Genomic DNA, 26,020 nt, shown 5'->3' with positions numbered 1-26,020 from the left:
AGTAGGTCTTTTGTTATTCTAATAGTTTGTGGACTCAGTAGTAATTCTGATAAACTATTGAAAAAATAGGTGTTTAACTTTTTCTACAAATATTTAAATTGTTTGGGTAATACCAAAAGACTATAAATTTTTAACCTACACATACTTTAATATATTTTTATTGTTAATTTTAGAAAAGAAGGGAGAGGGAGATAAAGATAGAAACATCAATGATGAGAGAGAATCATTGATCGGCTTCCTCCTGCATACCCCACACTGGGAATCTAGCCTGCAACTCCAGTATGTGCCCTGACCAGGAATCGAACTGTGACTTCTTGGTTCATAGGTTGATGCTCAACCACTGAGAAACACCAGCCAGGCAGCATAAACATACTTTAAAAAGTGACTGTCATATATTGGGAAATGAGACATTAAAGTATTATGTAATCCTATATAATAAAAGGCTAATATGCAAATTGACCAAGCAGCAGATGACCCATCACTATCACATGCACTGACCACCAGGAAGCAGATGCTCAATCCAAGAGCTGCCCCTGGTGGTCAGTGTGCTCCCACAGGGGGAACGCCGATCAGCCAGAAGCCCTGAGCTGGGATCACTGCTGGCAAGTGCAACAGTGGTGGCAGGAGCTTCTCCCATGGGGAGCGGGCCTAAGCCATCAGTTGGACATCCACCAAGGGCTCCTGGACTGCGAGAGGGCACAGGCCAAGCTGAGAACCCTCCCCCCACAAGTGCACAAATTTCATGCACCAGGCCTCTAGTGTGTTTAATAATTCTTTGTGGACAAAACGCCATAAGAGTGGGAATAAAGTATTAGGTAGACTGTTCACTGTGAGCTTTAGAGAACCAGAACAATATTACCTTAGAATTTTGCTTCTGCATGTAAAAGGTGCAATAAGTTTTGATTATCTGTGAACTGTAGGAGGTGTAATTTATGATACATTTCATGAAGCTGTTAAACACAGAGGATTATTACTTGACGACACTATATGGAAAGATATGATTGACAATGCAATCATCCTTAATATGCCCAAACAACTACTGCAACTTTTTGCATACATATGTGTGTTTGGATGTCCTTCTGCTGCAGACAAATTATGGGATGATAATAAATCTTATTTTATTGAAGATGTCTGTTGGAAATTACACCGAAGGGAAGGTTCCTGTGTGAACTGTGAAATGCATGCCCCTGCCGAAACCGGTTTGGCTCAGTGGATAGAGCATCAGCCTGCGGACTGAAAGGTCCCAGGTTCGATTCCGGTCCAGGGCATGTACCTTGGTTGCAGGCACATCCCCATTAGGGGGTGTGCAAGATGCAGCTGATCGATGTTTCTCTCTCATTGATGTTTCTAACTCTCTCTGTCTCTCCCTTCCTCTCTGTAAAAAGTCAATAAAATATATTTTTTTTAAAAAAAGGAAAGAAATGCATGCCGCTAACACAATTCAAGAGGTATTCACATTGCATGGAATGAAATGTTCCATTTCAAACTTCTGGACTATACTTTATTAATGAATGCAAATACATGTGATGAATCATACAAGTGACAACAGGCAGAGGTTTTGATAAGTTCTCTGAATAATGAACAGTTGGCAGCCTTTCAGACTATAACTTCAGCCATCGAAGATCAAACTGTACACCCCAAATGCTTTTTCTTGGATGGTACAGGTGGTAGTGGAAAAGCATATTTGTATAAAGTTTTAATACATTATATTAGAGGTCATGGTGGTACGGTTTTACCCACAGCATCTACAAGAATTGCTGAAAATTTACTTCTTGGTGGAAGAACCTTTCATTCCCAATATAAATTACAATTCCATTAAATGAAACTTCAATTTCTAGACTCGATATAAAGAGTGAAGTTGCTAAAACCATTAAAAAGGCCCAACTTCTTATTATTGATGAATAGACCATGGCATTCAGTCATGCTATAAACACCATAGACAGATTACTAAGAGAAATTATGAATTTGAATGTTGCATTTGGTGGGAAAGTTCTCCTTCTCAGAGGGGATTTTTGACAACGTCTCAGTATTGTACCACATGCTATGCGATCGGCCATAGTACAAATGAGTTTAAAGTACTGTGATGTTTGGGGATGTTTCAGAAAGTTGTCTCTGAAAACAAATATGAGATCAGAAGATTCTGCTTATAGTGAATGGTTAGTAAAACTTGGAGATGGCAAACTTGATAGCAGTTTTCATTTAGGAATGGATATTATTTAAATCCCCCATGAAGCTCCCTTTGGAAATAGTATATCTATAGATAATATTAAAAATATATGTAAATGTGTGATTCTTTGTCCAAAAAATGAGCACGTTCAAAAATTAAATGAAGAAATTTTGAATATACTCGATGAAGATTTTCACACCTATTTGAGTGTTGATTCCATTGACTCACCAGATCATGCTAAAAAGGAAATTTTTCCCAGCAAATTTCTTAATAGTATTACTCCTTCAGGAATGCCATATCATAAATTAAAATTGAAAGTGGGTGCAATCATCATGCTATTGAGAAATCTTAATAGTAAATGGGTCTTTGTAATGGTACTAGATTTATTATCAAAAGATTATGACCTAACATAATCGAAGCTGAAGTATTAACAGGATCTGCAGAGGGAGAGGTTGTTCTGATACCAAGAATTGATTTGTCCCCATCTGACACTGGCCTCCCCATTTAAATTAATTTGACGACAATTTTCTGTGATGCCAGCATTTGCGATGACTATTAATAAATCACAAGGACAAACTCTAGACAGAGTAGGAATATTCCTACCTGAACCCGTTTTTGGACATGGTCAGTTATATGTTGCTTTCTCTCGAGTTCAAAGAGCATGTGACGTTACAGTTAAAGTTGTAAATACTTCAACACAGGGAAATTAGTCAAGCACTCTGAAAGTATTTTCACTCTTAATGTGGTATACAGGGAGATCTACACTAATAAAAGAGAGAGATGCAAATTGACCATACCTCCGTGACTCCCACCAGCCAATCAGGAGTGAGTATACAAATTAACCAAACAAAATGGCAGGTTAATTTGCATACACAGGCACGAGCAAAGACTGAAGGCTCCGACAGAGCGAACACTGAAGACTGAAGGCGGAAGACTTGGCTCCACTGTGGCCCGGGTCCCGGGTGCCAGAGGAAAACTGGTGCCGGCAGTCAAGGGAAGGAGGGCCTATTGCACAAATCTTCGTGCAACAGGTCTCTAGTATTAGAATAAGTTTAATCACTTTATCGGTCATTGTTTACAACACTGTTGTTTTTATATCATGTTTTTGTTGTTTTTATATCATGTGTTTGTTGTTGTTATATCATTTTGTTATTATTTATTTATTAATAAAATTATGTATTATTTTCATATACATTTTACTTATTTCCTTTCATCTCTCACACTTCTATTATAGAGAAAGTGCAAATAGCAATATGAAAATATTTCCTTTAATTAATTCCCTTTCAATGTGCATGAATTTCATGCACCGGGCCACTAGTATACATATATACCTATTGACATAACAGATTCACCTTTTGGTATACACCCTTGAGAAATGAAGGCACATGTATAACAGCAGGGATGTGCAAAAACAGTCATAAGTGCATGAATCTTAATAGTCAAGGAGTGAAATAAATTTAAGTTTTCATGGACATAGAAAGGACACTTTATAATATTCATAAAATTAATACTAAGAACAATGAAAACAATTGGATTATATCTACATTAAGGAAACTGATAAACATGACAAGTACAATATTGGCTGAAAGACCAATTTACTAAATGATATAAATCATATTATTGTAAATTGTATAAAAGTAGTAAACAGTCAAAAAAAAAACACATTGCATAAAGATGCAAAAAGTAAGATGCAAAACTATGATGAAAAGCAAGGTAATGATACAATTACCATCAAATTCTATATGATGTTTTGAGGGAAGAGGCATGTTGTTGAGAGAGGACACACAAAGAACTTCTTTGGCATCAGTAAAATTTGTTTTGGCCTAAGTGTAAATTATTCAGGTGCTTATAGTTCATTACACTCTCCATCCATATTACATATATATCCTTCATGTGTATTATATATCACAAGGAAATGATGAGAATGAAAAATATTTATTGCTAAACAATCATAGGTAGAGAAAATTGAAACAATACAGAAATTGAAACAATCAAGAGGACTGTTGTCCTAAAATATAGTTTAAGGAAATAATTTTAGAAGGAATTTTTGACATATATAAAAAACTAAAGGGGAAACCAAGGTGGCGGCATAGGTTAACACCTAAACTGCTGCCTCGCACAATTTCAAAACTACAACTAAAAGACATCATCCAGAACCACAGGAAGACTGGCTGAGTGGAAATTTTACAACTAGAAGGGAAAAGAAAAGCACACTGAGACTCAGAGGAGCTGCAGGAGGGAGAGGTACTGAGATGCGTGGGCAGAGAGGACTGGCAACTGAGTGTGCGGCTGGCTTTCTCAAGTGGGAGGGAGACAAAAGCTCCTGAACTCCAGTTCTAGGCAAGACTCTGGGGACCCAGACTCATACAGGTGAAACTGGACTGTCAGGAAAGAGAAAAGCACACTGAGACTCAGAGGAACTGCAGAAGGCAGAGGTACCAAGACGCATGCACGGATAGCGCGGGCAACTGAGTACGAGGCTGGGTTTCTCAAGCGGGAGGGAGACAAAAGATCCCAACTGCACTGAATTCCAGTTCCAGGTGAAATTCTGGGGACCCAGACTCATTCCGGGAGAAACTGGACTGTCTGGCAGCAGGCGGAACTCAAGGGCGGCTTTCTCTCTGAGGTGCTTGCAGTGATTAACACGGGACATTGAGATACAGGGGCCTATTAGGGCCGGGCTGACGGGAAGCCAAGACTGTCTGCTCCGACCTGAGACTCCGCCCCATCCAAGCTGAGCACAGAGGCTTTTCCAAGTCTTTTCTCATAAGAGTGTCTCAGGCACAGAAGTTCTCCCAGCGTAGACACAGCTGATCCTCACAGCCAATTGGCCTGGAGGTCAATTCTTCCCAGTGATACCAACAACAATTAAGGCTTAACTACAACAAGACTGTGCACACAGCCCACAAAGGGGTGCACCAAGTGTGTCCACCTCAGGTAACTGGGGAAGCTGAGCCACTGGGCCCTATAGGACACCTAGCACACAAAGCCACTCTATCAACTCAGGGAAAAAGCGAAAATATGGAGACAAAGAAACAGATCACAAATGAAAGAAATGTAGGAAAGCAAATGACTGGATATAGAGTTCAAAACCACGGTTATAAGGTTTTTCAAGAATTTTCTAGAAAAGGCCGATAAATTTAGAGAGACCTGTGAGGATATGAAAAAGGACCAACTAGAAATTAAACATACACTGACTGAAATAAAAAATATTATACAGAGATCTAACAGCAGACTAGAGGATCGCAAGAATCAAGTCAAAGATTTGAAATACAAAGAAGCAAAAAACACTCAACCGGAAAGCAAAAAGAAAAAAGAATCCAAAAATATGAAGATAGTGTAAGGAGCCTCTGGGACAACTTCAAGGGTACCAACATCAGAATTATGGGGATGCCAGAAGAAGAGAGAGAGCAAGATACTGAAAACCTATTTGAAGAAATAATGACAGAAAACTTCCCCCACCTGGTGAAAGAAATAGACTTACCAATCCAGGAAGCGCACAGAACCCCAAACAAGAGGAATCCAAAGAGGACCACACCAAGACACATCATAATTAAAATGCCAAGAGCAAAAGACAAAGAGAGAATATTAAAAGCAGCAAGAGAAAAACAGTTAGTTACCTATAAGGGAGCACCCATACGACTGTCAGCTGGTTTCTCAACATAAACTATGCAGGCCAGATGGGAGTGGCAAGAAATATTCAAAGTGATGAATAGCAAGAACCTACAACCAAGATTACTCTACCCGGCAAAGCTATCATTCAGAATTGATGGGCAGATAAAGAGCTTCACAGATAAGAAAAAGCTAAAGGAGTTTATCACCACCAGACCAGTATTATATGAAATGCTGAAAGTATTTTTTAAGAAGAGGAAGAAGAAGAAAAAGGTAAAGATAAAAATTATGAACAACAAATACATATCTATCAACAAGTGAATCCAAAAATCAAGTGAATAAAAAAAATCTGATGAACAGAATAAACTGGTGAATATAATAGAATCACGGGCATAGAAAGGGAGTGGACTGAAAATTCTCAGTGGGAAAGGGGTGTGGGGGGTGGGGGAAGAGACTGGACAAAAATCGTACACCTATGGATGAGTACAGTGGGGGGTGGGTAAGGACAGTGGGGCGGTAAGGGCAGAGGGTGGGGTGGGAGCCAGGTGGAGGGTAGCTATGGGGAAAAATGAGGAATAATTGTAATAATCTGTATAATAAAGATTTATTAAATTTAAAAAAATTAAAATTAAAAAATAAATAATAAAAAAAGGAATGGCAGGTAAAATAAAGCAACCATGTTTCAATGTACTTTTTACTATAAAGTGTAAGGTGATAGAAATGAAATATTAACAAACATTGTATATAAACTTGTTGAGTCATAAACACTGTTATTTTGGAAAAGGTATCCCAGATATGGTTAAACGTTAAATAAGCATGGTAAAAATGAAAACATAATAAAAATGCTAATCACAATAATGTCTAAGGTGATAATCTTATAAATCAAATACAGATTAAATAATAAATGAAAACAATGTAGATATTGAAGGTAATAGTATAGAAAAACCAAATGATAATAGAGAAATATTGGGGACATGCTAAATGATACGAAGCTGGTGTGTGCATATCGATAGAGACAGAGACAGAGACAGAGATAGTGATGGAGATAGAGTTAGATATGTCAGACTTTAAAACAGAAAGCAGCATTAGAGATAAAATGATTCACTATTTGACAGTACAAAGTAAATATCTAGGAAGGTATAACTATTATAAAAAGTTTGTACCATATAAAACAGCTTCAAAATATAAAGAATGAATTAAGTAAATTCTAGTGAGAAGTAGGCAAATACAACTGTATTATTGGAGGTATCAATATAATTTCTCAAGTGCTGAGAAGTCAGACAATAAAAATTACATTCACTTACAATAGCAATGCAAACAATTTATAAGGAATTTTCACTAATAATTAGAGAGCCTTCATATTTTTTAGAAAATCTATATCATTCACATCACAATGGCTAAGTACATGAAGACAGTCACAACAAAATTCACTGATTAATTATCTTACCAAGCACAATTGAAAAAAGATAGCAAGAAATAAATATAACAATAATTAATGATGCATTATGATTTATTCAGTTCTGTTCAACCAAGTTAAAATAAATGAAGTTCCCCAGATGCAAGGACTGAAATTAAGAGATGAGGAGGTAAACAACACTCATTGTATAACTTTGGGAACCAGTACTCACTTGGGAAGAATTCAGGAGATGATTTAAGTGACTACATTATTGAGGGTGCTAGTTTAATGAAACAGAAAGGTGAGTGTTGCTACTAATGGTTGCACAATGAACAAAATTGTATTGAATCCATGCTACACTTACTCCATACTTAAATTCTTCAAATGTTTCAAAATCAGGAAGAGTCCATCCTCACATGCCCAATATCTCCATGTCTTAGTTGATGAAATGGTGCAACATTTGACAAAAAGCCCTTCCCTTGTGTTTCACATCTCTATTTATAGCACTATCTGATGAGCGGAAAAACACGTCTTTAGCTATGCCATTAATGACTGACACTAACCTCTTCGGTGCCACAATCACATTGCTCTCCCGCTTCCACAATTCGATTGCCACATGTTGCTTCTCTTCCTTGGACCACCACTTTGGAAATGGTTTGACTCTGAAGACATTCAAATTCAGGCTGTGAAACTACACGTTTAAATTCATCCACGCTGCAACTGCTAAACAACTTTACACCATGGGAACGTCTAAAATTAAATCATATTCTTCAGATAAATGGAGTAAAATCACTATCAAAGTAACACTCTTCAATATAGCACTATTAATTCTGTACAACTTCAGTCAGAGAAAAACAAGGAGGAGGGGAGAGCGCTTTGATTTTTTAATACAAGGCATGGAAAATGTAAGCAATGAGTTCATTTATATTATAATTTAATGTAATGGAATTCTAGCATGTAGAGGAAGTTAAAGTGACATGAGTTAGAATATATTAAAACACAACAGTGCTTGACACACAAAAGTTCTATTTAAGTAGATGAGTCAATGATTTCTGAGCTCCCAGGTCTGTGAGATTTTTAGAGGCCCCACATTGTTAATTTATTTTAATTCTGTATTGATTAAGGTATTACATATGTGTCCTTATCCCCCCATTACCCCCTTTGCCCCGCGTCCTCCCTAGTGTCTGTGTCCATTGGTTAGGCTTATATGCAGGCATACAAGTCTGGTTGATCTCTCCCCCTCCCACCCACCCTCCACTGCCTTCCCTCTGAGGTTTGAGGGTCTGATTGATGCTTCTCTGTCTCTGGATCTGTTTTTGTTCGTCAGTTTATGTTGTTGATTATATTCCACAAATGAGTGACATCACTTTGTTAATTATATTTCCTCCTACACTTACTTCATAAGGGTCTTATTTTGTTAGTGAATTGAACCCACTTGTTGGTATCTTTGGTGTGTTTCAGTTTGGGAAATGTAGAATATGCTATTGCTTTTTTGCTTGTTTCCCTCTTTATTTTGTCAGAGACTTGGGGGGACTAAATTACCATCCGACTTCCATCTTCTTCCTTTTCTTAAAACATAGTTCTCCCTATATATGGAGCCATCCTCTCTAATTCTAATACTGCCTTCTTTTCTATGACAAGCCCACAAAGCTACATCTTAGGGCACTTCTTTAACTAGTTTCAACTTCTTTCTAAATGAACTGGTCATGGTTTTAATTCCCATCAATATGCAGATGGCTCACACATTCTAGATCCCTTGTCTTCAGAGATCCTGATTATATAACTGTGGACTTAACTCTAATAAATGACTCAGAGCCCCCAAAATAGCATTTAAAACTGCCTCAAGATTTCCCAATTTCTCCTTTCCTAAAACATTTGCCTTTTTCACTATCTGTTAAGTTGTGATATCCAATAATCTACAAACAATTCTTGCCATTTCCATTTCTCTCAATCTTAATAAATTGATGTAATTATGATAATCATCTCCCCAATGTTATTATAATATTTTCCCTCTGATGTATTATTCATTCATTTTAAGATAATTTTATTAGCCATACTGTATAAGTCAATTTAAAATGTGGTTTGTTACCTTGATCATAAAATCCCACCTCTCACATCATGATTACACGATCAGGCTCTTTCCTACATACCCTATGTTAGTTACTCCTGGATTTCTTCCCCTGACTCAGTGTTCTTTAGCCTCCTTGCATTTCACTTTATTTTCCTTTTATATATGTCCTTATAGTCCAAGCTATGTCTCTTGGTTGTCATTGTTTCCCCTTACCCCCTCAATTTCCTCATAACAGTCTGTTGAGTTTCTCAAGCTTGTTGCCATCCAAGTATCACTCACCTGCCCTCCCTGAATGGTATTCAATAAGTTCTTTAGGTAAATGGATTCATTCCTTCTCTTCAAGTCCCTACAGAATTATTTCCTAGGCCACATTACTAGTATTAGAAAGTTTTCTCTTCTCATGTATTCCCTATTTACCTCCTTCTGGGCACCTATCGCAAGATGTTTATATTTTGTTTATTCTATGGCCACTTTTTTCTTTCCTGTCCCTAATGCACTAATATAAGATATTTAGGACTCACTAACCTTATTAACCATTGGTAAGGCAAGCACACAATCCTGCAACACAGTCACTGCTCATTACATTTTCAAAATGAATAAATAAATTTCACTTCAAGACTATAGCAAGCCCCAGAAAGTCACTAACAAGCAATACTTTCTCTGTGGACTGTCACATTAAATATAAAAATATTAAGCACATTTTCTATAATATCAAATCCTAGTTGTGTTTGATAATCTTTAAATAACGACATATCTATTTAATAAAAATCTTTTTACTCATAAGTTATATTGCAAGCAATTATACATCAAAGACTACTACAAACATTTCACCAAAAACTACATAGAGTTTATAGAAACAACACCTTACATTGCTTGAGGATTCATAATGCATGCAGTTCCTGGACAGTAACAATTATAGATGTCATCATATCTTAATCCCAGATTAACTCCAATCAGCTGTGCCATAACAACTGAAAATGCCTCTGAAGATATCCTCTTTGGATACTAAATACAAAAAAACAAACAACAACAACAAAAAACAACAACAACACAGTATTGCTTAAGTTATTTCTCCATCCTTTTGATCATTTCAATTAATAATTTGTGGGCATACTACCTAAATGCAAACACAAATTTAAGAATATAGCATGAAAAAAATTGGTAAATTGTGGTGTGTTTTATTTTTTTAAGAAATGGTATTTTTAGTCCAAATGGCATTGACAAGAAACAGATAAAATTAATGCTGCTTTTCTGTTTTTATTACCTTACTGCTTGAAATCCAAATAATTTAAAAAATGTTTGAGAATAAACATTGTTTTAGTCACTATTATTTTTCCAGTGAATGTTTGAAAAAAATACAGAAATTCTTAAAAGTTAAATTGGAAATCAATTTTGTCTTTATCAATAGTTTTAGGAAAGATGGTTTGTTGCTTTCTTATCATTTTTTCATCATAGATTTGCTTGTTAGCACTATCTACATAAATATATATGGAATATCCCACGCAATAAGAAAAAAATATACCACATTCTCTTCAAGAGTACATAAACATTCTCCAGTACAAACCACCTGTTAGGCTACAAAACAAGTCTCACAACTTTGAAAATATTGAAATTATACAAAGTATCTTTTCTAATGCCAATGGAATGAAACTACTAATTAATGAGAGAAGAAATTTTTGAAAATTCACATGACTGTGAGACTTCAACAATATACTCTGAAACATTAATGAACCCAAAGAAGTGAAAAGGAAATTAGAAAATACCTTCAGAAAAATGAAAATTAAAATAGAACATACCCAAACTTATGGGATCCACCAAAATCTGGGCTATGAGAAAAAATTTTAGCTGTAAACATATACATTAAAAAACAAAGAACCATGGCCTGTGTGGCTCAGTTGGTTCAGTGCCATCCCATTCACCAACAGGTCACTGTTTCAATTCCCTGTCAGGGCACATGCCTGGATTGCAGGCTTAAATCCATGGTGGGGAGTAAGCAGGAGGCAGCTGATCGAAGTTTCTCTCTCATTGATGACTGTCTCTCTTCCTCTCCCTTCTTCATTCTCTAAAATTAGAAACCAAATTAAAAAAAACAACAACAACAACAAAGAAGAAAGATCTCAAATGAAAAACATAACATTAAACCTAAAAGAACTAAAAATAAAAGAACAAAATGAACCCAATAAAATAAATAGATATAAAATCTAGAGATGAAAAAATAGGGAGAGTCAAAAACAAAATGTTGGTTCTTTGAAATGGTCAAGAAAACTGGCATACTGTTAGCTAGAGTAACCAAGAGAAGAAGAGGTAAGGCTCCATATAAGGAAAGAAAGTCAGGACATTACAACTAATGTCACAAACATTTTAGAAAAGATTCTAAGATAACTAGAGGCCAGGTGCATGAAATTCGTGCACGGGGTAGGGGGTGTCCCTCAGCCCAGCCTGCACCCTCTCCAATCTGGGACCCCTTGAGGGATGTCCGACCGCCCGTTTAGGCCCAATCCCGATCAGGCACCCCTTGAGGGACGTCCTACCGCCGTTTAGGCCTGATCCCAATCGGGCACCCCTTGAGGGATGTCCTACCACCATTTAGGCCCAATCCCGATCAGGCACCCCTTGAGGGATGTCCTACCGCCTTTTAGGCCTGATCCCAATCGGGCCTAAATGGGCAGTTGGACATCCCTCTCACAATCCAGGACTGCTGGCTCCCAACCTCTCGCCTGCCTCTGTCTGATTGCCCCTAACCACTTCTGCCTGCCAGCCTTATCATCCCCTAACCATATCCTATGGCTGAGGATATCCTGAATTTATATTTTGAATCAAAACTGTAGCTTTTCCACTAACTGTAGATATTCCTCATCAATCGGTCTTCCAGTTATTGCTTAAGAGTGTTGAAAGTGTACAAAACTATAAAATATTAGTAATGTTTTTATTCTTTGACAGTGTGATATTATAGACAAATTATTCTTCTGTCATTGTTTATCTGAAACATCATACATTCTTATTCTTTAATTGTCATTTGTATTATTTCATTTTTTTCCAGTTCCTTGATTATTAATACATTTGTTACTGGTTCCTAGAAGCTCTTTAAGACTAAAGATGTCAACAACTGGTCATGCAATGCAAATGATATAACATGTTTTTTATTACTTTATCATAGTGATTTGGGTTTGGGCTTTTTTTGGGGGGGTTGTACAAATGTTGTATACTAAAATATAATCATGTTCTGTTTTTAAAAAGAAAATAATTGGAGTTACAATACCATCAAAAAAAGAAAGAAATACTTAGAAACAAAGTTAAACAAGGAGATGAAAGAATTGTACATGGAACACTGCAAAATATTGCTGAAAGAAATTACAGAAAACACAATTAAATTAAAAGTCTCCATCCGCAAATGGAAGACATAATATTGTTAAGATGTCATTACTACCCAAACCAATCTTAATATTCAATGCAGTCCCCACAACAATCCAAACGGCATTTTCTGGTAGAAGTAGAAAGAAAAATAATCTCAAAATTCATATGAAATACAAGGGACAATGAATAACAATAATAATATTTTAAAAAAATAAGAACTAAGTAGAAGAACCACATTTACAGATTTCAAAATATATGTACAAAGCTAACATAATAAAAACAGTGTGGTATTGATTTAAAGAAAAATCTATAAATCATTAAATAGTATAGAAAGCCTAGAAATTAACCCTCACATATATGTTCAAACTATCTACGAGAAGGTTACCAGGACCACATAATGAGGAAAAGATAATTTGTTCAACAAGAATACTGAGTGGAGTTGTATGAGTTCCCTGTAAATGTTGGAGATTAAGCCCTTATTGGTGGTAACATTGGTAAATATGTTCTCCCATGCGGTGGGCTTTCTTGTTGTTTGGTTGATGTTTTCTTTTGCTGTGAAAAAGCTTTTTATTTTTGATGTAGTCCCATTTATTTATTTTCTCTTTAGTTCCCATTGCCCTAGGAGCTGTATCAGTGAAGAAATTGCTGTGGCATATTTCTGATATTTTGCTGCCTGTGGATTCCACTAGTATTTTTATGGTACTTTATCCATTTTGAGTTTATTTTTGTGTATGGTGTAAGTTGGTGGTCTAGTTTCATTTTTTGCATGTATCTATCCAATTTTCCCAACACCATTTATTGAAGAGACTGTCTTGACTCCATTGTATGTTCATGCCTCCTTTGTCAAATATTAATTGAGCATAGTGGTTTGGGTCGATTACTGGGTTCTCTATTCTACCCACTGATCTATATGTCTGTTCTTGTGCCAATAGCAGGCTGTTTTGAGAACAATGGCTTTGTAATACAGCTTGATATCTGATATTGAGATCCCACCTACTTTGTCCTTCTTTCTCAGGATTGCTGCAGCTATTCGGGGTCTTTTTTTATTTCAGATGAATTTTTGGAAAGTTTGTTCAAGGTCTGAGAAATATGCTGTTGGTATTTTAATGGGGACTGCATTGAACCTATAGATTGCTTTGGATAGTATGGACATTTTAATTATGTTAATTCTACAAATCCATGAACACGGTATGTTCTTCCATCTGTATATGTCTTCCTCTATCTCTTTTTTCAGTGTCCTGTAGTTTTCCGCGTATAGGTATTTTACCTCCTTAGTTTAGTTTATTCCTAGGTATGTTAATTTTTTTGGTGTGATGGTAAATAGGATTGCTTTTTTAGTCTCTCTCTCTGTAAGTTCATTATTGGTGTAGAGAAATGCCATAGATTTCTTGGCATTAATTTTGTATCCTGCTACATTGCTGAATTCATTTATTAAGTCTAATAATTTTTTGATGGAGTCTTTAGAGTTTCCTATGTACAGTATCATGTCATCTGAGAATAAGGACAGTTTTACTTCTTTTCCAATTTGGATGCCTTTTATTTCTTCTTCTTGTGTAATCGCAATGGCTAATACTTCCAGCGCTATGTCGAACAGAAGTGGTGAGAGTAGGCACAAGAAAGATAAACAACCCAATCAAAAAATGGGCAACAGATCTAAATAGATACTTTTCGAAAGAAGACAGAAGGAAGGCCAAGAGGCATATGAAAACAGGCTCAAAGTCACTAATCATCCGAGAGATGCAAATCCAAACAACAATGAGGTACCATCTCACACCTGTCAGAATGGCTATCATCAACAAATTAACAAACGACAAGTGCTGGCAAGGATGCAGAAAAAAAGGAACCCTTATGAACTGCTGGTGGGAATGCAGACTGGTGCAGCCACTGTGGAGAACACTATGGAGTTTCCTCATAAAACTGAAAATGGAACTCCCATTTGACCCAGTGATCCCACTTCTAGGAATATATCCCAAGAAACTAGAAACACCAATTAGAAAGGATATATGCACCCCTATGTTCATGGCAGCACAATTTACAATAGCTAAGATTTGGAAACAGCCTAAGTGCCCAGCAGCAGATGATTGGATTAAAAAACTGAGGTACATCTACACAATGGAATACTATGCTGCGGTATAAAAGAAGGAGTTCTTACCATTTGCAACAGCTTGGATGGAACTGCAGAGCATTATGCTAAGTGAAATAAGCCAGGCAGAGAAAGATATATATCACATGATCTTACTCATTTATGGAATATAATGAACAACATAAACTGATGAACAAAAATAGACCCAGAGACAGAGAAACATCAATCAGACCATTAAACCTCAGAGGGAAGGCAGGGGAGGGTGGGGGTAGGCGGAGAGATCAACCAAAGGACTTGTATGCATGCATATAAGCCTAACCAATGGACACAGACACCATGGGGGTAAGGGCATGAATGAGAGGGATGGGGGGGGTAATGAGGGAATAAGGACACATCTGTAACACCTTAATCAATAAATAAATTAAAAAAAAAGAATACTGAGTGGAAAAGAAGATAATTCTCTTCAATAAATGGTAATGGGAAAATGAACACGCATATAGAAAAGAATATACTTGGAACCTTATATTATAGCTTATGCAACTCTAAATGGATTAACAATCTAAAGGTAAGCCCCAAACTACAAAATAAATGGAATAAAACATAGAGGAAAATCTTCATGACATTGAGATTGACAATAATTTCTTGGATATAATGCCAAGAGCACAGGCAACAAGAGCAAAAATAGGCAAATGGGACTACACCCAACTTAAACGTTTTGTGTTTCAAAGAGCAAAATCAATGGAGTATAAAAGCAACCTGCAGAAAGGGAGAAAATATTTGCAAATCATGTATCTGATAAGGGATTAATAACCATTACATAAAGAACTCCTGTCACTTAGCAACAAAAAATCAAATAGCTCAATTTAAATATGTACGAAGGATTTGAATAGACATTTCTCCAGAGATGATATGCAAAAATCCAAAAGGCATATGAAAAGATGCTCAACATTACTAACGATCAGAGGAATACAAATGAAAACCACAATGAGCTGTCACCTCATATCAATTAGGATGGCTGCTATTTAAAAATCCAGACAATGTCCTGGCTGGGTGGCTCAGTTGGTTGGAGCATCATCCCATACACCAAAGGGTTGCAGGTTAGATCCCCTGTTGTTGTTTAGATTATGTTGTTCATTATATTCCAGTCAGGGAACATACCAAGGTTTTGGGTTTGAGTCAGCAAGTAATCAATGTTTTTCTCTCACATCGACTTCTCTCTCTCTCTCTCTCTCTCTCTCTCTCTCTCTCTCTCTCTCTCTATTTCTCTTTCTTTCTGTCTCACTTCCTTTCTTCCTCTCTCAAATCAATAAACATGTCATCGGGTTATGTGAGGATAAAAAACAAACAGAGAATAACGAGTGTTGGTGATGTTTTCATGATGCAATATAAACTGTTGAGATTATAAACTATTGTAAGCAGTTATTAAATTATTAAAAATAGAATTACCATATGAGACCGCAAACCCACTTCTGAGTATATATCAAACATATTTGAAATAGAAGAGATATCTGCATTGCCCTTTCATTGCAGCATTATTCAGAATAGCCAAGGTATGGAAACAGCCTAAGTGTCTATTGCCAAATGAATGGATAAAGAAAATGTTACACACACACACAATTACAAAAACAGACACATATGCATACTTATATACCCCTATATTATACCACTAGAGGCCCGGTGCATGAAATTCTGCATGGGTAGGGTTTCTAGGCCTGGCCTGTGATTAGGGCCAATCTTCCCCAGCTGCTTGCAACTGCCCCCACTCCCCACCACCATCGCCGGTGGCCCTCTGTGTGTGGGGCAACCAGTGGGGCAATCAGGCCACACTTGCTTGCACCCACCTTGGTCTGGCGCAGCCCGTGTACACCTCCACCCATCCATGGTTCCCTGTTCCCCATCTGGCGATCAGAGCCTGCCAGCCGGGAGGAGGGGCCAAGAGGTTTTCCTGCAGGACCCTGATAGGGCGATTGGGGCCTGAGGGTTGGGGGCAGCTCCTGTGTTGAGCGTCTGTCCCCTGGTGGTCAGTGCACATCATAGTGAGTGGCCTTAAGGCTGTCTGATCAATTTGCATATTTTGCTTTTATATATACAGATATGCAAAGGTAGCTCAAAATGAAATATTATTTAGCCATAAAAATAATAAAATCCTGCCTTTGCATAAACATGGGTATAGCAGGGTAATACAATCCTAAGTGAAATAAGTCAGGAAAAGACAAATATTACATGATTTCCCTTATACATGGAATGTAAAAATGTCATATTCAGAGAAGAAGAGGGTAGAATGGTGGTTGTCAGTGGCTAGAAGTTTTGGAAATTAGGGCCATTTTTCTCAAAGGGTACAAAGTTTCAGTTATGAAAGATGAAAAGCTCTGCAGATAAGCTTATCACAATGTAAAGAAATTAACACTACTACACCATGTACTTACAATAGTTAAGATACTATATTTTATATGTATTTAACCATAATAAAAACCATTTTTAGTATTACACCATTTGAGTTTCCATAATCTATAAAAATCAAAATAAAAACACTTTCTAAAATTCTGTCAAACTATTGTGGTAGATACACTACATGTACTTTTTCTCCTTGAAGTGGATATTAACTTTCAACAGGGTACATAACTCCTGAAGAGATGGGAATAAAATGCATACCAGAGCAATTCCTGCAGCAAGTTTTGGATCGCATGCCCTTCCATGATATGTTGCTCCCACATAATTTGGATAATCCCTGTAACTAAATAATAAAAATTGTATTGAGGATAAGTGCATTTTAAATGATTAATAATTTAATGACTTTTTAAGAATTGGATTCCTCAATAAAGCTCTCTTTGTTAAAATGTGAATATTTCATATCAACTCCAATGCATTTAATCATTTTTCTATTTGGGTAACCTCATGTAGTTTATACAAAGTTAAGTTCTAAGAAACGCTTCAACATTATTTGATACACTTCCCAGGACACTGCAGTGTCCAATCCTTACAAACATTTAATCAGCACTGTTGTCACTTCTGGGTGGATATAATTCTAGGTTGTAATAGTCAGGAGGGCTTACTCCCATGATTTTCACATAGCGAAACCTTTAAAGCATATAAAAATGTTGCATTGGAGGACAAATAGAGAGACAGAATATAAAGAAAAAGAGAAATAGGGTGCACAAACTGTCCTCATTCATTTTAGTTCTTAAAGTTGCTCCTAAATTCCCAAACTTCACCTTAGATTCTACAGGATATACCAATAGATTTATTCTATAATTCTTTAAGACTTCAGAATTATGAATTTTTAAAATCTAAAATAATTAAATTATTAAAACAAAAATCTATGCACAATCCTTTGAAAGGTATACTGCAAGTAATTAAATAGCTACAACTTAGGTCAATACAGGAATACCAGAGGTGAGCACATAACCATTTTAATCTTGTGGATTGCGACAAGCTTTGTATACAATTATTGCATTCTCTTAACTTACTATATTTTATTTAATGTTAAAATGATGGCTTCAGTTATTTGCATCTAAGAAAATCTTTAAAAACTCAGAGGCTCATGTATATCCCAAGACTTCCTATAATTTCCAGTTCATTACATTTCCACAGGTAAATAGTCCACTCTGAGAATAATGGCCGACCATGATTTGTTATGCTACCTTGTTATCCGATATTTTTACTTAGCACTTGCCAACATTGTACTCATACATTCTTTTTTGTCATTATACTTAATATTTATATGTATTTTTGATAGCTAATATATAAAATAATTTGATAAACCATATTTTCAATGCAAATAAGGAACTTACGTCAACAAGAATGCCATATCATGGGACCTCTGAAACAAATTGTTTCCTTTCCATGACACAAATCTTTGTAGTAGTTCATTAGCTTCCCCAATACATAAAATCTTATTTTGATCTGACCAGATCTCCAAAGATGTTAATATAACAGTCAGTTCCAGCTGGGAAAACATCTGAAAACATAAGATGCATGATATACAATTTAGACAATCACAGATATAACATTACATCTCTATACAGAAATGCTAATATATTCAATTTAGTGTAATTTGGAGATGAAACCCATTGGAAGTGAAACAGGTTGGTAGGACTATACTTTTATAAAAATGTTAATTCTATATCTATAAATAATGTTATTGAATAATTGAGAATGCTTCTTATTTAGTATACAAAACATAACCACTTACAGTGTTGATAAGACCAAAGATATGGACAATTTTCTCAGTTGCAACAGCCACTTCAGAGCCCATATAATCATACTGAAAGACAAGTTATATTTCTTAGTCACTAGTGAAAATTACTAAGATATCACATTTCAATAGATATGAAATACTATAATAGGTGACTAAGTGAAAGACAAAAGCAGAAGATTAAGATTTATCAAAAGCTTAAGAAGTTTTAGACATAAACATTCAGCATTTAAATATTAATAAATAATATTAAAATGATGAGATTCTGACTATCTTCATGTTCACAGATGTAAAAATTAAGGGTTAAAATTTAACATTCCAAGAATGTATAAATACTAAGAGTAAGAACCAGAATCAAGTCTCTAACTAAACCACTAAGTGTTTTGGTCTAACACAGAGCTCTGAGTACCATGATAGTGAGCAAATTTAATAATATATACTCCTTTAAGAGAACAAAAAATTATAATATTTTTTCTGAAATCCTTCATATTGATTTTTTTTCACACACATTTAAAAGTGTTTGAGAAGAGCATAAAAAGTGGCAGTTTCAGATTTTCAATAATCTTCACCAAGTCTGCAGAAGATTACTAACAAAAAATAAAATCTAATGGTCACAATTCTCTGAAATAGACAAAGGGATTCTATGATTCTATTCTCTTAACTCCCTAAAATGCTATGTTTGCACCTTGGCATTTATTTGTATATGACCTTTCTTACTAAGCCACATTGTAAATTTATACATTGCAGCTTGAGTGTGGTATGAGTGAAAGTTATCCTTTTTAAGGCTAAATATGTGAAAAGTAAGAATAAAGAAATAAAAGTATGATGTGTAAATGAGTCAATAATCACAAATTATCAATACCACAAATAGGAAAGGCTATAAAAAAAGATACCTTGTGCAAATTAAAATTAAAACACCTAGATTTCAAAGACATAGAAATATTAAAAATATGAAATTATATACCAGGAAATTCCTAGACAAAAAGCAGATGTCATATAATATCTTCTTACCTAACAATAAAGAAACATGTAAATTGACTGTAACTCTGCTATGCCCACAGCCAATCAGAGTAAGTATGCAAATTAACCCAACAAAGATGGCAGTTAATTTGCATACATACCTGGGTTTCAAGAACCTCCTCGGCACCCAGGTCACTCCCAGCCGGCCATCAGGCAGAGGCTTTAGGCTTGGGAAGGGGCCGAGCCTGCAATAGGAGGGGAAGGAGGGTCCCCTACCCAAGCCTAAAGCCTGGGGTGGAGGCTTTAGGCTTGGGAAGGGGCCGAGCCTGGTATCAGAGGGAAGAGGAAAAAATCAATGGAAACATATCCTCAGGTGAGGATAAAAAGAAAAATAAAGAAAGAAATATCATATCCTATGAAAGACACATCTTGAAAATGCTTAAAGAAAGTTGTCTTTTTTTCATGGAGAATGGACTGGAGTCCGTGTTGATGAAAATACCTTGGCAGCTGCAATGACTGGCAGTGGCTGCAGCAGCAGGGTGATGGGGCTGGCGCTTTCCCCTGATCAGCCCGGTCGCCTCCTGCAAAGGGAGGCCAGACTGCGGCTTGGGCCCGCTCCCAATGGGGAGCAGGCCTAAGGCATCAGTAGGTCATCCCCTGAAGGCTCCCAGTATGTTAGAGTGGGCAGGCTGGGCTGAGAGACCCTTCCCAGTGTACAAATTTCATGCACCGGGCACCTAGTGATAGTTATATTATTCAAAACGAGAGACCCAGTGTACGAAATTTGTGCACTGGTAGGATCCCTAGCAGCTTCCAGCTGCCAGCTGAGTACTCCCGCCCTTCCCCTGGATGCCTGATGCCACCACCAGCTGAGGCCTCCCTCCCTTCCCCTAAATGCTCCAAAACATCAAGCACATGTAGGCTAAATAGCAGCTATTAAACAATGCTTGGGTTACCAAAGAAATCAAAGAAAAAATAAAAGCATTCTAGAAACTAGGATAGAGGCCTAGTGCACAGGTGGGAACCAGCTGGCCTGCCCTGAAGGGGTCCCCAGATCAGGATATGTAGCAGGATAAAAAATTAACACTCAGAAATCTATGGCTTTTTTCATACAACAACAAGCTTACAGAAAGAGAAACTAAATGCACAATCCCATTTACCATTACAACAAAAAAAAATGAAGATACCTAGAAATAAACTTAACTAAGCAGGTAAAAGACCTATGGTCAGAAAATTACAGGACCTTGAAAAAAAAATAGAGGAAGACATAAGAAAAATGGAAGAATATACCATGCTCATGAATCGGTAGAATCAAATCATTAAAATGTCTATACTACCCAAAGAATTTTATAGATTCATTGCAATCCCCATTAAAATACCAATACTTCACAAAACAAATGCTCCGAAAAAATCAACTGGCATAAAAAAAAAAAACACCGAATAGCCACAGCAATCCTGAAAAAGAAGAGCAAAGTTGGAGGGATCACAATAGCAGATATCCAGCTATATTACAAAGCCACTGCTCTCAAGACTGCTAGTTCAGACACAAGAATAGACATATAGACCAATGGAACCAAACAGAGAACCCAGTAATAGACGCAAGCCATTATACTCAATTAATATTTGACAGAGGTAGCAAAAGCATACAATGGAATCAAGATAGTCTCTTCAATAAATGATGTGGGGAAAATTGGACAGATATAGGCAAAAAAAAAGGAAACTAGACCACCAATTATACCATACACAAAAATAAACTCAAAATGGATAAAGGACTTAAACATAAGACAAGAAACCATAAAAATCTTAGAGGAATCCATTGGCAGAAAAATATCAGACATATGTCATAGAAATATTTTTATTGATACAGCACCTAGCACAAAGGAAACTATGGAGAAAAGAAACAAATGGGACATATGAAAATATGCTCAAAGTCACTAATCACCTGAGAGTTGCAAATCTAAATGACAATGCAGTATCATCTCACACCTGTCAGAACGGCCATCAACAACAAATCAACAAATGAAAATTGCTGGCAAGGATGTGGAGAAAAAGGAATTCTTGTGCATTGCTGGTGGGAATGCAGACTGGTGCAGCTGCTGTGGAAAACAGTATGGAGTTAAAAATTGAATCCCATTAGACCCAGTAATCCTACTTCTAGGAATATATCCCAAGAAACCAGAAAAACCAATCAGAAAGGACATATTGCTGCCCTATATTCATAGTGGCATAATTTACAATGGCTAAGATTTGGAAACAGCCTAAGTGCCCATCACCAGATGAGTAGATTAAAAAACTGTGGTACATCTACACAGTGGAATACTATGCTGCTGTAAAAAAGAAGGAACTCTTACCATGTACAACAGCATGGATGGAGCTGAAGAGCATTATGCAAAGCGAAATAAGCCAGTAGGAGAACAATAAATATTACACGATCTCACTCATTTGTGGAATATAGTGAGCAACATAAACTGGTGAACTAAAATAGATCCAGAGGCATAGAAGCGTTGAACAGACAATCCAACCTCACAGGCAAGGGGAGACAGTGGGGGAAGAAGCTGGGGAGAGATCAACCAAAGGACTTGTATGCATGCATATAAGTGTAACCCATGAGCACAGTCAGTAAGTGGGGTGAGGGCATTTGCAGAAAGGTGATGGAATGAACAGGGAAAGGAAATGGGGGGGGCGGGGGATAATTCATATGTAATACTTTAAACAATAAAGAACCTAAAAAAGAAAAAAAGTAGAACATTATTATAGTCATTGAGAGACTGATGAAAAAATAACAGTGATAACAAATTAGACTGTTTAACTTCTGATCCATATGGCTTTGTTAAGAATTCCCATAACTAAATGAACATTCCTATGAATAATTCTTCCCATTATTAACATTTATAACTTCCACCAGGCATCACAAGTGTTTATAAAGCATAAAATAATCTTATGAAAGAAAATACTCAATAACAGGAATCACCAATTGAGTAATAAAACAAATACTTGTTTTAAAATGGAAAGCAATTCAAGAAAGAAAATTTCACCACAATTAGGGTTGGATTGGAAATATCTGCAGTTAGTCATAATCCAATGTATTATAGTGTAGTAGAAGCCTCCCCCACACACAAAGTTATACATTGTTACAGGAGTTGCATACTGATTTAGATATCAATACCATAAATACTGGTCTCCATATTTCAATGAAGAGGCAATTGATATACCTTTATGCTCTGCTGTACTGAAATACACATGTTGAACACTTTATATCTGTACTGCAAAGAAAGAATGTTTCTTATTCCTTTTGTATTTAAACACAAAAGAAAGATATGATGAAATGTATCAAGAATGCATACCAAGGCTTTATCCATAATGATTTGTATTTTCAGAGTTCTTTTCAATAGTATAACATCCAATTTTTTCTGTGAAACAGAGGACATGAGATAAATAAAACATTTTTAAATTCTTATATGGTATATAATTATGTGCATTATATATGTTCACACAGAGAGGTATCCTATATAATAAAAGCCTAATATGCAAATCGACTGACCAGTAGAATGATGGGCAGAACGACCGGTCGCTATGATGCGTAATGACTACCAGGGGTCAGATGCTCAACACAGGAACTGCAACCAGCAGTGGTGGCAGGGGGCGGGGGTGGCAAGCGGGCAGCACAAGGCTAGCCAAGGTGGGTGCCAGCAGGGGCCCCCCAATTTTCCCACCTGTCGCCCCACAGAGGGAGGTGACTGGCAGTGGCAGCGAGGGGCTGGGTCAGCGAGCAGGCAGCACCAGGCCAGCCAAGGTGGGTGCCAGCGGGGACTTCCCGATTGTCCCACCAGTCACCCTGCAGATTGGCCCTGGTCGCTGGCCAGGCCTAAGGACCCTACCTGTGCATGAAATTTGTGCACCGGCCTCTAGTAGATAAATAACTATTGATACATAAAGATACAGGTAACAGGAAAATAAGAGGATGAGTGCTGACTAAGTAAATAAGCAGGTGAGATTCCAAACAAACATTTTAGATACCAATCAGAAGCTTTAACTTTATATTTTTGACTAGAGGCCCGGTGCATGAAATTCGTGCACTGGGGTGGGGGGGTGTCCCTCAGCCCAGCTTGCACAATCTCCAATCTAGGAGCCCTCAGAGAATGTTTGACTGTCAGTTTAGGCGCGATTGCTGTCAGTCAGACATCCCTCTCACAATCCAGGATTGCTGGCTCCTAACCACTTGCCCGCCTGCCTGACTGATTGCCCCTAGCCACTTCTGCCTGCCAGAATGATCATCCCCTAACCGCTCCCTTGCTGGCCTGATTAACACCTAACTGCTCCTCTGCTGGCCCGATCGCCCCCAACTGCCCTCCCCTGCTGACCTGGTCATCCTCAACTGCCCTCCCCTGCTGTCCTGATGGTCCCCAACTGCCCTCCACTGCCAGCCTGGTCGCCCCCAACTTCCCTCCCCTGCCGGCCTAATCTAGCCCCCAACTGCCCTCCTCTGCCAGCCAATTTGGTTCTGATTGGTTGGTTTCTATGCCAGTCATTGTCAAAAGCTCTGCCTCCTAGGCAGCAATTGGCTCCTCACACTTTACCCAGATTTGGTTCTGATTGGTTTGTTTCTATGCCAGTCAGCATCTCTGGGCCTATCAATGGGGCCTGATCAGAAAGGCAGCCCCAATAGAGGCCTGGAGAGAAAAAGTGGAGGCCTGGAGAGAAATGGAGGCGTGGCTGCTGGCCAGACATGGAGAGAAAGAGAGAAGCAAGTGCTGATCAATATCTGCCACAGAGGTTATGGATCAAACCCTGCTTTTCTCTTCAGGCCTCTCTCTGGGCCTGATTCATAGCCCGCCTCAGGAGTCAGTGCTGGGTCACCATGCCAACGTGGTTGTCGCCATAGCAACCCAGCACTGACTGTAGCACTAACTTCGGTTGGTCAAGCCTCTGGTCGTGTCGGACCTAGGGTTTTTATAAATTTGGATAATTGGAATCTTCAAAAAAAATGCTGCTGCGATGAGGGAGAAGCCATGTTTCCTTTCTCTCAAAATCTTCCTCTAAAATACTGTTCCAACCTTCAAGCTAACAAATTCCCATCAACTTTCCCCCAAACATTGCCTCCATTTTCTCATAATTTTTGTACTTTCAATTATTTATATTGACTTCATTGTGGCTTACACCCAATAAAAAGCATCCATTTTAAGTATACAGTTACATTGTTGGTATTAATATAAACAGCCATGTAACCATTTCCATAAGTCAGGCCAAGAATGTTGTCATTACGGTTACAATGATCTACTCTAGAATTTCATATAAATAGAATCATATGGCATGTACTCATTTCTGTCTGGTTTCCTTCATACAGGATTCATCCCTGTTGTGATTATTAGTAATTCATTAGTGTCTTCCTAAGTAGTGTGCCATTGAAGATATCCATTGCAACTTGCTTGTACATTTACCTGTTGATCATTTGTAGACATTTCAGCTTTTATAAATAAAGCTGCTATAAATATTAATGTACATGTCTTTGTGCAATTTTGTCTTCCATTTTTCTTGGTACTTGGAAATGGAATTCCTGAGTCATATAGTAATTGTGGGAATGCAAAGTGAGAGGAAAGCACCAGGTTGCTGGAGCAGGGCGTGATTTGAGCAGCCTGGTGTAGCCACTGCTCCTGGCGGGGCTGGGCCCCCAACAGGCTGGGGTCCCCTCTTCCCCATGCCACACCAAAGTGGGGCTGAGGTAGTGGAGCGGTGGAGATAGCAGATTCCACGTGTGAAGGCTGAGAGCCCCTCCATGCCTTGTCCCCTGGAGGCTCACAAAGTGCTGACCCGATGGGCCCCTGCTGCTGGCACCCTGGATCTCTGGCCACTGCGTTCCCTCTGGAAGGGACAGACTGCAGGCCCTTTCCTCTGCCCCTTCCCCCAGACTGAATGCCACAGGAGACCTCACACCCGGTCGCCCCCTCACCCTGGCATAGCATAGCAACACAACCAGGAGGCCCAGGAGGTTCTTCACAAGATCATGAGGTCATTCCACTAGGTTTCAGCAGCCCCAGAGTGAATGCTTTGACATGGAGATGATGCTCTAATGAGTTTCATGAAAAAGAAGATTCTGAAAAGTTCCTACTATATTTTAATTTACCAACTAGTTTCTGATAACGGTAGATTATGGTTTTTTGTGAGGGCAAACTGGAGACAGTCTA

At 37.7% G+C, this 26,020-nt stretch overlaps 1 protein-coding gene across 1 annotated transcript in view; it reads right to left on the bottom strand.

Annotated features, from left to right (window-relative positions):
- LOC307104493 (A disintegrin and metallopeptidase domain 3-like) overlaps window positions 1-26,020 on the bottom strand; it is a gene marked incomplete at both ends in the record, with an annotated part of 100,290 nt that overhangs the window by 46,361 nt on the left and 27,909 nt on the right. Inside the window, 6 exons of the mRNA XM_079779379.1 lie at window positions 7,739-7,925; window positions 10,115-10,251; window positions 17,336-17,417; window positions 18,475-18,641; window positions 18,876-18,947; window positions 23,183-23,248. Coding sequence (XP_079635505.1) covers window positions 7,739-7,925; window positions 10,115-10,251; window positions 17,336-17,417; window positions 18,475-18,641; window positions 18,876-18,947; window positions 23,183-23,248 — 711 coding nt within the window. The remainder of the gene's footprint in view (window positions 1-7,738; window positions 7,926-10,114; window positions 10,252-17,335; window positions 17,418-18,474; window positions 18,642-18,875; window positions 18,948-23,182; window positions 23,249-26,020) is intronic.

Source organism: Cnephaeus nilssonii (assembly GCF_951640355.1).
Source record: "Cnephaeus nilssonii genome assembly, chromosome: 8".
Lineage (NCBI taxonomy): Eukaryota > Metazoa > Chordata > Mammalia > Chiroptera > Vespertilionidae > Cnephaeus > Cnephaeus nilssonii.
This window is presented reverse-complemented; position numbering and strand designations above follow the sequence as displayed.